The sequence below is a fragment of the Rhamphochromis longiceps genome, linkage group LG13, assembly GCF_057381845.1.
Source record: "Rhamphochromis longiceps isolate RC_006_pf linkage group LG13, R_longiceps_female_GT1.1, whole genome shotgun sequence".
NCBI classification, from domain to species: domain Eukaryota; kingdom Metazoa; phylum Chordata; class Actinopteri; order Cichliformes; family Cichlidae; genus Rhamphochromis; species Rhamphochromis longiceps.
This window is the reverse complement of record NC_140569.1, coordinates 12623396-12637586: the sequence shown is the minus strand read 5'-3', so window position 1 is coordinate 12637586 and position 14191 is coordinate 12623396. Positions and strand designations below refer to the sequence as shown.

The window sequence follows — 14191 nt, the reverse complement described above, 5'->3', positions numbered from 1 at the left end:
TATGGTTGGACACATCATGTCATTTCTGCAGCTTTGGTGAGGAGTTATGGAAGCAGAGATTGCTTGAGTCATTATTGCATCTTTGCATGAGTTATTATTTAATGGTATAGTAATTCCATTAAAAAGGCTGATTAATTAGAATAGGTTATCAGAAATGTGACATAAGGTGGGATGATATGTAAAGAGTAACAACGATGTATTTATTAATCTACTGTTTTGTTTTTTCATTATCATTTTTTTTTATAGGGTAGCACAGCTGTGTGAGCAATCCCATTACACAGACCATTGTTCACAAGGCCAGTAGGCCAAACTATAGGCACAGTGCAAGCCGGAATCATCACTTGTGGTAGTGCACGTTTCATTGCTATGATGGAACTTAAATTGCAGCCTGGAGGTGCTGTGTGTCTGTATGTAATTTCAACTGCCCATTTATTAACCCTGATGACATAAAACGTCTGTGGCTGTAACTGCTGTAACATTTAGATAAGGTACTTCATAAGGGAGGTCTCTTGTCTGGGGTCCTTTAGATTTATGACCATGGCACTGGATGTCTCCTGTAGTTACCATTTCTGGGTTAATAGATAATTTTTTGACATCCCAATTAGGTTTCTGCATGGATGCTCAACATGCTTAATGGTAAAAAGGGCTATAACATAAAATAGATACATACATTATTATATAGCCTTTTGTACGAGAAATCTAATATTTGAAAATGTCTAACCAGGTCGGAAATTCAATAAATACAACCTGAGGTGAACAATAACGTGTCATTATTTAACAAAGATGAAGCCGAAATGCACAAACAGTGTGTGAAAAACAAAGTATAGTCCGTCATTCAAAAGCTTGTGCAATCAATCAGCATCATTTTCTGTCTGACTTTATCAATGCCTCACATCATTGTGGAGAGATTTTGGTCCTCTTTTATCTCTTTATGACATAGTTTGAGTTCGTTGAAGTTAGCAGGCATTCATTTATGCACAGTACTTTTAAGGTCCTGCAACAACATCTCAATCAGGCTGAGGTCTGAACTTTGACTGGGGCATTGCAATACGTCAATTTAAAAAAAAAAAAGTGATAAAAATGTAATTCATTTGTAGATACGGTGCTGTGGTTGGGGTCATTGTCCTGACGTATGAACCAATTTTGCCCAAGCTTTAGCTGTCAGACAGATGGCCTCACATCTGACTCTAGAGCAGTTTAGTATACAAAAAAAGTTAATGAGCCACTTAATGACTGAGAGGTGCCCAAGTCCTGTGGCTGTAAAGCAATCCCCAATCACCCTCTGACATTAGGATGAATTTGCCTGTGGAATTGCCTTGATTGCCTTGTTTTTCACAATGATCCTTCCTACTTTAGAACTTAAAACCCATCCCAGGTTTATGGGATTAATCAACCCCTTCTCAAGGACGACTGTAGATATCTTTCGTCTTTGCCATAATGCTAAAACATACCAAAACTTATTTTGTCCTAGAGGTGATCACACTTGCTGATCATAAATTAAGTGGATGCATTTGATTAAAAACACTCATCTGCTGCTTTCCCTCTCTATGCATGTGCAGTAGGAGTATACTTAGTTTGCACACACTGTTTCTGCATTGTGGCTTAATTTCCGTTAATTAAATAATGACATGGTGTAGTAGTTCATATTTTGTATTTTTAAGTTGTATTTGACTAATTTTAGGACCTGCTGAAAAATAGATTTTATTTATTCTGCCATGATACATTAAACCTTAGAATTTGAAAAGGGTATATTTTGTACCATAACTGTATATTTTTTATGTTGCAAGTGGCCTCTTTGGTAATCCACCTCCCAATCTCACAATCTTATGTGGTGGTGATTATGTCCTTAGAATAGAGTTTCCATCTCAGTTGCTTGATAGGCAGCTACTCGAGACATCAGTCACATTATGACTGTCTTCCCTGAATCTGTCTGTTACAGCAGGCACAACCACCTAATCCATCAAACATTCTCAAGTGTCACCATCTTGGCCTTTGAAGGTAGAAAAAAAAAGAAACAACGACAAATCCTCCCAGGATGCACAATCCATTTGAGTCGACTAGACGGTGTCTGAGGCAGACAGCCTTCGGTGTGCTAGCAGCTGGAGAAACCTGGTTTAGTGGGTGGTTTAGCGAGACACCAATGCCTATCATCTCTTTGCCCTCGTGCTCACATCAAGTCCTATTGCACTTCTTGCACAACAATTTCAAAGCTTTTCACTTTTTTTCTCTTGAAAGATTATGTTGTTAGTTCATTTGTGTTTTCAGCAACTTCCTTCATCCCAAGGGCTCATGATCTCTGTGCCATTCAAACCCACTCAGCTGGCTGGAAAACACAGTCTAATCTAGAAACATTTGCAATTGAAGGATGGGCATATTTGGCTTCTCATTTGTAAAGATGTGATTAATTTTATTGTGCTATACAATACAATTCAAATCTTTAATTTTGATTGTTGTGAAAACCCAACAAGTAATCTGAAGATGGTCAACTTGGAGTGTAGAAAGGCAACTTTGTAGAATTTTTTAAAAAAAAGAAACACATTAATTAATGACAAAAACAAGTACTTGTGGTGGCAACGATTATAATTTCTGTGTCTACGACTCTTAAAATTCTGCATTGCAAACCAGGGATATCAAAAAATTCTCCCTGCAAGCTTCTATTGCATTTTATGATTGACAGATTACATTCTTTGTGCCACATGCTCTTTGACTGTGTGAGGTCTAAAGCCTGGCAGAAGCATGAGTAGCTGATGGAGGCGGGCAAGCAGCGGTGAGCCTTATGATCACCTGGTTAAAATGTATGCCACAACTCTGTCATGACCAGCTGAATAGTACCAACTGTCTGCAGGGACTGATGGTGCATTCAGAGGAAAGATGTAACAGGCCTCTGTTATTTCCCCGCAGGATTTTGTGATTGCATCTAGTCAGGCTAAAAGGATTTTCAGATTTTGAGAGCAGGAAACAGTATCTAGATATACTGTACCCATGTAGCAATGAGGATTACAGAATTCACCTGCAGCTGCTGAAAAAAGTGATCCCTAACAGATGCAGTTTTTTAAAATTACTTTGTTTCACTTCTCACGCGTATGAATGAATTAAAAAAAAAAAGAAGAGTGCACAATCTTTCTGCCATAAGCCATGTAAGGAACTTCACAGAAATCTAATCTCAGGCTAATGGAAACAAATTAGCTTTGCACCTTCCTTTAAATCCCTTCCCCCTTTCGAGATAACCAGGCAATGCGGGTAAATCATTTACACATTGATACATACCTAGATTCAATTTGCAAGGGATTTTTGTGTTGTGTTGTTGCGAACAGTGTAAGATGAGGGAAAACAGGATTTAAGAAAATGATGGACTTGATAGCAGCTCAGAGTTTTCATGTGATTGTTATATAAATGAGAAGTCTTTGGAGGCCAAGAGCTGGGGGAAGCCCCCCCCCCCAAACAAAAAAAGAGCTGTCAACAGTGGTAATTGAATTTGTTTTGGTTGAATTTGCAACGTGTCTGTGTTATTCTCATTTCAAGGTGATCTTAAGCTTTATGGGCAGTTTATCTTGAGTGATTATATGAAAAGCATGGAAGGTGGAAGTGAGAAGAGAAAACAATAAACAAAAAATACTGGGAGTGTGGCAGGGATAGAGTGGAAAAAACAATCCTTACTGTGTTGCAACAGAAGGGAGAGGGAATGGAAAATTATGTTGTGAGAAAGGGATATAGAAAAACGAGTGAAAAAATCAAATGATATATTTCATAGTTCAAAGACAAAAACAGGCAAATTGGTCTTTTTTTAAAACACATCCCACAGAGACATAAGTCTGCAGTAAGCCGCATCATATCCACCATTAAGTGAATGCAGGAGAAATTAACATGCCATTAGTTCATACTATTCCAGAGTCAGATGCAATTAAAGCTAATGTGTGTGGAGTTCTGTACTAATTGACTGAGAGCTATGCGTGAGTTTGGTTGTGAATACTGCTTCAAATTGCAGCTCCCATCACATCCTCATGTTGAGACTACAAAAGCATGTCTGATAATATGAATGGGATAATATGAGCTGCCAGATGCAGAAATGGTTTAAAAGAACTCCTGCTCTCATTAGCTGTCGTAAGTCAATACTTTAGTTATGTTAATGCTGAAACGCATGGTCAAAATGCGACAAGGTCATTATTTTCATAAAAGCTCATTATAGTCTAAAATTGGGTAATTTAGGCTGCCAGATAACAGAAGCTTTTCAACACACTAAGCCTCATTAACTTTTGCAAATCAATATTCAAGCTACAAATATCCTGCACTTTGAATTTTTAACTAAAGCATAAATGATAAGTGTTTTATTCTAGTTGGTTGGTCTAATGTGTAGTGCATCCAAAACGCATTTTCAGCCTTTATATTACGAGTTATTTGCCAAACAATTAAAAAAACCCAAAAAAACAGCTTTTCTCTCTCGACCTCAGTATCACAATCTCTGTAGAAACGTTGCCTAAATAATGTGGCTGTCAGGGGAGCGTAGATACATTTATCACGGTCTGCGGATTATGAATCAATATGTGTCATGTTTTGGATTCCAGTGAAATGTTTCAACAAGTCAGGGGGTGATGTTTTATTAAAATTCATTGATACCCCCTTGAAAACGAGATGATGCATGGTATTAAAAAAGTTTAAAGACACATAAAATGGACACTGATATGCATGTCCCTGTGTGTATGTGTGTTGTATAGGAATTTCTTTCACTTATGTATTAATCACGTTATTGTAATGCCTTGGTGCCACTGGATTTTAACATGTCTTACACTCATACTTAAGACAAATGGTAGGGGGTGTAGTAAGGATGTTGGGGGAAACAGGAACTCCAGAGGACCAGTCTTTTGTCTCTTTGAGGACTCTGGGAAGTAGCAAGGGAGTGTGAACCTTAAGGTGTGAAACAGCTGTGTACTGCCTCTTGTTCCTGGAGAAGGTATTTAACTGAGGGCCATGTTAGGCTCAGTGAGACTCTGCTGACCCTGCCCCGCGGTCATGCAGGGGCTCCATCAAGCTTGGTTGTCTGTTTTTTGTGTGCTTTGGATTAAAGAATGTTAGCTACCGCTCACCGCTCGTCTGCAGGCTTTATTTAAGTGGAAAACTTCCACAACAGTGTGTACTGTAAGCGCTAGAGGTGGAGCTGCTGGGCACAGTAAGCCTAATATTTCAGGTCACTTATCTGGGAGAAACCTTCTATTTAACATCTTTCAACCACAGCTTGTTCGTAGTGCCGCTCCCACCCTCCATGCTACGACATCTCCAAATAATTGTGAATCAACTCAAGTGCAATCCTGGGCACTAAAGCTAAAGAGGCCACTTTTCTGTATTCACAAAGTGAACCTGAGAATTTTGGTACCACAGACACTTAGCCTTTTTAGGTCAAGGCGTGCAGAGCAATGGTACAGTGATGGGAAAGAAAGACAAAACCTAAAGTGCCCATGCAAAGCTCATTTACAGGTTTGTTATTTTTCCTATGGATTTTTACTAGAACAGCTTTTAATACCAAGGCACCACCTCTTTTCACATGCTATCTGAAGCATTAACTGCTTTAATGTGTATATAGCTGTATTAAAGTACTGTGCAGGTCAGGCAATCACATAGCATGGTAGCTTTGGCCACATTAGCATAGCAGTGAAGATATAGGAACTTTACTTTGTTGTGTGAACATTACCATCAGAATAAAAGTATTCCCCTTCAGTTTCTGAGAGGCCGGGAATACAAGAACACTCTTCTATTTACTCTTACAGTCAACAGAACATTTGGTGTGCTTTGCTCACAGCTAATACATTTCAGAGCTAGCAGAAGCTGCAGCTGTCTGCATCTGGATTCAACTGAGGCAGCTGCTCATTCTTTGAATGTGTGGCAAACTAGCTGCTAGGTGGGCATTATGCCAGCGGGTTACACAGTGACATAGAGATCTAACGGAAAATGGCCCAGACTACAAATAAGGAGTTTCAGGTACTTTGGAGGCAGTGGAAAAGAATTACCTCATTTGGTGTGGACTTTAGAGCTTCACAAAAAGCTATATAACTGAATATATGTTACAGGAAAAACATAATGTAGGGACTTTTAAGCGAGAACAGTTATACAATATCAAATAAAGGCCTAGTCCCTCAGGCACTCAGGATTAAATCAAATGATGTGCTGCTTATTTAACTCTATATGAAAGCGTAGTGAAGGCCTCATAGGTCTCACATGCCTTGGGAGCATGTGAGAGTGCTGAAAGAGGCATACTGACATGAAGGTCTAAATTCACTCAGGTGCATGCAAGTGTGTTTTGGCCTCACCTCATTGGCATAGACCCAGTGGCTGTCCTTGGATGCCAGGTTTGTTTCCACAGCCTGCAGTGATAAATTAAAGGAGAAAGAGAGAGGAGAAACAGAAAGAGGAGGACAATTGAGGAACCAAGTGCACAAATTCATTGAGATCACACAGTAGTCCATGTAAGTCTCTTCTCAGGTGTCTCTGGAGCTTAATTTGTAAATCAAGACATCCTCAGACACAGAGAGGCTGCAGGTCCAGTGTGCAGAGAATACAACTAAACCACACAGCCTGTAGCACATTGGAGCAACCAAGCTTTTTAAATAGCGCTGTGCTGTATTTTTACATTGGATGTGAGAATGAAGCCTGCAGTACAAATGCACATAATTTGCCCACTGCAATGGGACCTCTTTCAATTGCCATAATAATTTCACATTCCCTTTTAAAACACAATAATGACACAAAAAGGGAGCTCGTGGAAGTAGGTGTCATTGTTGGATAGAAATGCATTACCATGAGATCTTGTGGCACCAAAGGGAGACTAGAGGGGTAATGAGTTGAGCAAATAATGATGTAAGTATCATATGTAATGTCGTGTTAATGCTCAGACAGAAAGACAACCAATAAACAATTTCAAATATCATATTCTCGTTATATATTTTACTTAGATGGAGCCACAGTTTTTCTCATTTATTTTGAAACTATGTTGATTTTCCAAAAGGGCAGATGCTGCATTGAAAGCACGCAGCTTTTTGCCACAGTGCAACAGTATTTAAATTTTACAGATAGTCAAACGTCATCTTCGATGCATAATGGTTGCTTTGTGACTTTTTCCATTTTATTCACACTGAATGGAATCAGCTGAATACAAGGGCGCACGTCTACATGTATTAATCTTTCCTCTTACCCTGCTGCTCTGTAGTCACAACAATACGTTCTCTGCCTGAAGTCTAAATGGAGTAACCAATATGCACAGCAAAGAAGACTGCTGTTAAGGTAGTTAGAGCACAAGGAAAGTGTAACCTGCAGTTAGTGATGTGTATGTAAAAACAAAGAACCACCTAAAATCAATGGGAAAGATGAAAATGACTATTCTTATGAATAATGAAGTCCCTCCATCGGTCACAAGTCTGAACACATCTGTCTTGCTTAACACATCACTGTATGCGCTCTTCTGCCAATTGATGTCATTAGTTTTTAAAGCAGAAGACCGATGCTTGAACATATAAAAGATTGAGCCCTGTGGTTTTACTAAACAACACCATGCTCATCAATAATAGGCGGTGCAGTGTACAGCTTCAAAAGCTGCTAATCAATCTTAAAACCTTGGAAGCCTCATGATTTTATTTTAATGTTCCTCTCATTGCCAAATTGATCTCATCAGACTGTAAGAGGACCATACCAGCACACAAGAAATATTTACCTCCATGACTAAAATACTTAAAATGAAAAAGTGGGGCCATATGCCTTAAAAAATTACCTTGAAATCCAAATGGGTATGCCAACATTATCAATGAATGCCACAAAACACCAGACATATGGCGGGTGCAATGGTCCACTGGAGATTTATGTAGAAAAATAGTGCTTCTAATCACTTTAAGTGTTTAGTTTCCTGTTTGACAACATATATGAAGCTTTTTCCTCAAAAATGTTCATATTTTCACATATAAAATGGTAAACTTTACCCTGTTTACTGTAGATGTGCTGGTCACTGACAATTTAATATTCAGATCAAGACAATTCAGATCGTTGTTACTATTGGACACTGCACATTAAATGGGACTAAACGAGGATCGAGAATTAAACTATTTATAGTTATAAACATTCAGAAGGTTGGTACAGTTTTCTAATTACACATTTCACATGATGGTGATGAGGGCAGAAAAAAAGTAAATGCTTTCTATTGTGTTGCTAAACCTTCAAGCAAAACAGTGGAGGGTATGTGTGCATGTGTTGTACAGTAGATCGCATGAGTGGAACAAAGCAACATCAGCAACAGTGTTCAAGGTTGAGCTGATGGGACCGCATTAGATTACAAAAATGACCAAAAAGAAGAAGGTTATAGCTGAGATTGCGTGAACTAAGGTATGGAGATTTTGAAAATAAACCTTGAATAGTGTTATTTCTGAAAAAAAAATGTAAATAAATGTTTATGTGAAAAGGATTCAATGCAGGTTAGTTTTAGTATCTCAGCAGTGTTTTTTTCAAATGGCTCAAATGACGTATTATTGTTTTTTTTACATGGATATTACATATAATACATAAAATTTAAACATCACTTCACAAAAGAGAAGGGCAGTCTAATTTAATTGAGAAACAACTTCAGCATAACTTCTACAATAACTTCATCATCAATAAAACATTGGCGAAGACACACAATTCAGTGTTAATCTCAAGGTTAAATGCTTAAAAAAAACATGCGCACGCACGCACGCACGCACGCACGCACGCACGCACGCACGCACGCACGCACGCACACACACACACACACACACCACATTCTTGTACTCTGTATGATATTCATTCAAATCATGGTAATGACGCTTTGGCCCTAAATAAAAGCTGACAATGATAACTATTGTCTGCCTTGAAGAATAGCCTTTACATTCAAGAGAGTCGACAGCTCCTTGAAGTGCATTCGTTGTTCCAGACAAAGTCTGTCAGATGCTATAATGGTAAAAAGAGTCAAGTGTGTAGTATGGGTTAGTTAATGTGTACCAGCTGCGATGCAGTGTTTTGTTGAAGCCGTGGGCACAACAGAACCCTACACTTGAGAGGTTCACCATCAGTTCACAGCACAATTCTGCACTTACAACTTAAGACACAAACCCTCGTTATGCTAAATTATGTTTGCAAGCTGATGTTTAACTCTGTTTCTGTACGTATGTGATGAACACATAACTGTGTAGACATACTGTGAGAAGTCATTGCTTATTATTGCTGTCGTTTTTCATCAGTGTTATCTAAGTGAGGAAAATGTGAGAATGATGAGTGTTGTTAAATGTCAACTGATACAACTATGTTTAACAGGAAACTAAATTAAGAATCAAAGTTCATTAGTTGTTTTGTTCTGTATCTCCATTTACGAGTGACAGTTCAGGCAGTCCATCGTTTCAAAACGTGAATCAAGGCAAGCAAGAACTTGGGGTCTCAGAAATGCTGAAGAGAGTTGCTCATCAGGATTCAAAACCCGTATCTCCTAAAAACAAGAGCAGCTTGGGTCCAAGGAAAATCCCTACATTATTTTGCCTAATCAGCCCCTCTTTTAAATCGCATGTAGTCTTATTTCAGTTGAACTATGAAAGGGTTTTCCACTTTGCTTGGAATTTATCATACCAAAGCCTAAAAATCCATTTGAAACCCTAAATGTTATCAACATCCAAGCAGAGCAATTTTAGCTTTGTGTTTTCTTTATTTCCATTCACTTCAGAAGATGATGTAACAGTGAAACTCTGGAGAGAAATGGGGTTTTAGAGGAGGAGGCACAGACAAAACCCTTGAGTGACATCTAAGGAGTATTCTATTGATACAGCCAATGCCTTGCATCGTAAGATCTCTAATCAGAGACGCAGAGGACCCCAGGCATGTTCTTATACAGTAGCAATGCCACAAAGGCAGTCAGAGAATGCCAACTCCAATTTAAAACCGTGACAGCCGAAAAGGGATTGACAGGAACTGCAGTTAGAAGGATGTGAAAATAGGTGGGGAGGGTTGGTGGTGGTTTGAGTAAGGCTCAGATTGAGGATAAATCTCCTGAATGTCAGAGTGCTCAGTGTAAACTCATTCAGTGTGATTATTTGTTGCGTTACAAAAATCACATTTTAAAAGCCAATCTGAATTGCACACTCAGCTGCCTGATTATTATGCATAACTCCATAAAAGTAATACTTTCAAATGCAACATAAATCACATATAATACATGATATCTTCATAAAAGTTCTAATATTAAGATTTTGCTGATACTAATCCCGAGTGGTGTTTAGTTTTAAAATAATTTTGAAGGCTGTAGTTTCTGCTAATGAATTGTATTGACACAGACTGTCCATGACAATGACATTGATAAACACTATGTTAAGACAAACATCAAATACGTATTTGATTGTGGTTTTGTTTACCTACTGCTCTTTGTCTGATGCTAACAAAGCCAATACTATCCACTGAATCTTACAAGATATTTCAGGATTGGGAAATGGAAACAATTAATAGCTGCTCGTCTTATTAAAACCAAATAATCAAAACATTTGTGGAGATTAAATTATATCTATTACAACCTGCATCAGAATTTTTAAAAATAAAGTAAGATATGAAAACTGTCATTGAAGCTTAACAAATGTATGACTTGCGATAATCCACTGTTTGCTTTTAAAATGAGTACTGTTCTCGTTATTTTACAGCAACTATTCCGATCCCTGTAAGGCAATCTACAGTTTGGCTCAATCATCAAAATTCAATGTTGCTGAAGCATTTAACTACAGCCTGACAATATAAAATGAATAAGAATCACCAAGCGATACCAATTTCTGTTTTAGTTTCATGAGACATCACATTGTTACAGTATGTACCATAAAATAAAGCAAATAAGATTCATGCAGTAGTCATTTATATAATTATCAGTCCGCCCACCTGCAACAATAACATTTATATCTGCAGACTCACAGATCTCTCCAACCGCATACTTTTCTAAATGGAATCTCAGACTATCCTGATCACCACAACTCTGAATTGTATACAGAATAAGCAGAAGTAAGCATCAGCATTAATTGAAATTCTAACTGGCTCTGACTCCTCTGAAGCCATGTGGTGATTTATTTACAGAGTCATGAGCCCAAATATTATTGTTGCATTATTGAAAATTCTGAATTCACAAGGACAACATTGACCCAGAAACTGAGGCAAACAATGCTCAGACTGCAGGATTTGAGAGCTGAAACTGAACTGGCTAAACAGTAATCCGGTGTCACTTTGTGACTGTTATTTCTGCTGCAGAGATTTAACCCTTTTCTGGTCTAATTCGATGCATGAAGAAAAAAGAAATTTAGTCATGCATTCATTAGTTAAAACAAAAGAATCAAATTGGTTGTGAAATACATGTATTATAGCTGAACTGTTGCATGTGAATGTCATTGACAATCACAACATGAGGCTGACCGTCCAGAGATGTGGTCCAGCTAATGATCTCACATCACCCAAAGGGTTGCATTTTCCATAACCATGCAAATTAGCTCATGTAGCCATGCTAAATGAAGTCTTGGTTTGCCATTTATTCCTTTTGGCCCATCTTTTCTTGCTGCTTAATGTGTGGGTTCCAAAACAAATATTTTTTTTGTGTTATAAGCACACAGTTTTAAGGTTCGGCAGGGGGCAACTGTTTCTGGTATTTTTAAGTGGATACCATTCACCAGGTCTTAGCATTTGGTCATGATTTTAAGAGGGTGAACAATGAAAGGTTTTGGTAGCAGTCCCACCTTCTGTGCTCTTCCTGTATTAGGGTCTCACAAAGAAGCCAGAAAGGCATAATGAGGTCTGTCATAAAAGATTCAAAATAGTCCCTCTGAGCTCAGCCTTGCAACTGTTGCTGTGGAAACACACCTTCAGACCACTTAATCTGCTCCCTCGACAGAGCATTGAACAAAAAGATGCCAAATGCCCTTAGTATACGAGTATAGACGCATTCAAACTACTCATGACTACATACGCTAATGCATTCCTCACTACCGTCTTATTATAAAGTAATTCTTAAAAGATACAAGCTATTGTCCCATAGTCTTTAGTGATACCACAACGCTTGGACAAATTTCTTCTGACCCTGCAGTCTGAGTTTTTAAGACCAGGTGTTCCTTCTAAGGAGTTGGCACACGTGTGTCGCATTAAAAACAAATCATGACTCCCATCTGCCATAGCACTAAGGCTGCTAGCTTCCTCTGCATGTGGTTAGCTTCCCACGCCTTACGCTAGACATGAGTGGAATAGCTAATGTCCTTACTAGGTGACTCACCAGTTGGTACATTAGCCTTGGTAAATAAAATAAAATAAAATTAGAGGAACTGCACATAGTAGCAATAAAGTGTTCATTTCAGTCGTCATGTTCAGTCATAGAATGTTTTGAAATACAGAAAAATAGGCAGAATCAGTAATCAGTGATAATGTTCTATAAAACTTTGTTAAAACTGATTGAAAATTGTGAGATTAGCATTAATATCGCATAACTTATATTGAAAAGCAACAGGATTTCTTAGTGAGAGATGCCACACTCGTTTGCTGGAATCCCAACTGTGAAGTGGTCTTCAACTTTCCCTGTGGTGTATTCCCTCTATAAGCTGCTGGAGTAACTGTGAGCTGTAATGTTGTGAGGGGAATTTCCAAGAGTCACTAAAAGGATTAAAACTCGGTGTGACATTTTATGAATAGCATAGTAGGCTGAAGAACCTCCTGAGTGAAAGATTTCAGTGAAGCTTTAAGAACCTTAAAGGTGAAGGAGCAGTTACTATTTTTCAAACAGTGTGATGTCTTTGTAGTTTGTGGCATGAGTAGAATTGGTTAAAATCCTAGAAAATTTAGGAAAAAAGAGTCTTTAAACTCTCTCTTTTAGATGTCTTTCTCTGAAAGGGTCCTCCTGAAAGAAAAACCCTCTGATTGATAAGATTGTCAGCACTGAATTGTGCTCAGATCAGGAAAATATCTCATTGTAAAATGAAGAGAAGTAGTGGTAAAATTCATTTAGAATACTTATAGTTCACTTTGTCTTTTTTTGGAAAATATACAAAGTGAATTTCTAATCGCACTGAAGAGAATAGCATCTTCACATAACAATATCATAACCAAACTCTTCTCAGATTCAATTAGCATTATATGAGGGCATGCCAAACTAGCCGCTAGGTAGCCATTATGCAAATGTGTTCCATGGTGGCATAAATTAGGAACATAAGAAAAGGCTGAACTCCAACAACACAAGTCAGCCAGTTCTTGTGCAGTGTCTGGCACAATAACGCTCCTTGGTATGGGTTTCTGACTTGGATAAAGTTACAGACTTTTCAAAAGCGCAAAAAGCTGAATAAAGTATTAAAAGTAGAGAAATAAAATCACAGCAAAGACTGCAAAGATTGTTTAAAATTACTTTTACAACCAAACTGATTGCTTAACTAGAGAATACTGAATCACAAACCCTAGCTTATAAAGCATCTCCAAATTACTCAACTTTAAACATAACATTTTAGTGAGTCACATAGATGCATAACCACGTGCATTTCATAGCCAAAGAAAGTGTCGGGGATTGAAAGGAAAACAAGACAGGATCGCACTTCATATTTTAACATAACACCAAAGTACACTTTCTGAATGATACATCTTGGTACAGGATAAATTACTTTGCAATTCTGCAGGGTGCCCTTGGGGAAGCACCGAACATAAACTAAACCTCCGCACCTGGGGGAAATTTATGTTGTGGATCTTTGATGATATTTGCAATTGAATTTTTATTGCGTAGCTGATAGATGTGATAACCAAGGATAATTAACACAGAGGAAAGTGATTACCTCACCAAAAATTGTTTTGTTCAAGGGCATGCAGATATACAATCACGGTGCTGTAAAATGTAACAAAAACTGTGTCCGGTATTTACACGCAGAAGCACAAATGTAAATGGTAAATGGCCTGTATTTATATAGCGCTTTTACTAGTCCCTAAGGACCCCAAAGCGCTTTACATATCCAGTCATCCACCCATTCACACACACAATCACACACTGATGATGGCAAGCTACATTGTAGCCACAGCCACCCTGGGGCGCACTGACAGAGGCGAGGCTGCCGAACACTGGCGCCACCGGGCCCTCTGACCACCACCAGTAGGCAACGGGTGAAGTGTCTTGCCCAAGGACACAACGACCGAGACTGTCCAAGCCGGGGCTCGAACCGGCAAC

General features: G+C 38.4%; 1 protein-coding gene across 5 annotated transcripts in view; it reads right to left on the bottom strand.

Moving 5' to 3' along the window:
- The window catches only part of grid1a (glutamate receptor, ionotropic, delta 1a), a 299124-nt gene that overhangs the window by 49721 nt on the left and 235212 nt on the right, over nt 1–14191 (bottom strand). For all 5 annotated transcript variants that reach the window (XM_085427703.1, XM_085427702.1, XM_085427706.1 and 2 more), the window contains exon 5: nt 6300–6353. In XM_085427703.1, coding sequence (XP_085283829.1) covers nt 6300–6353 — 54 coding nt within the window. The remainder of the gene's footprint in view (nt 1–6299; nt 6354–14191) is intronic.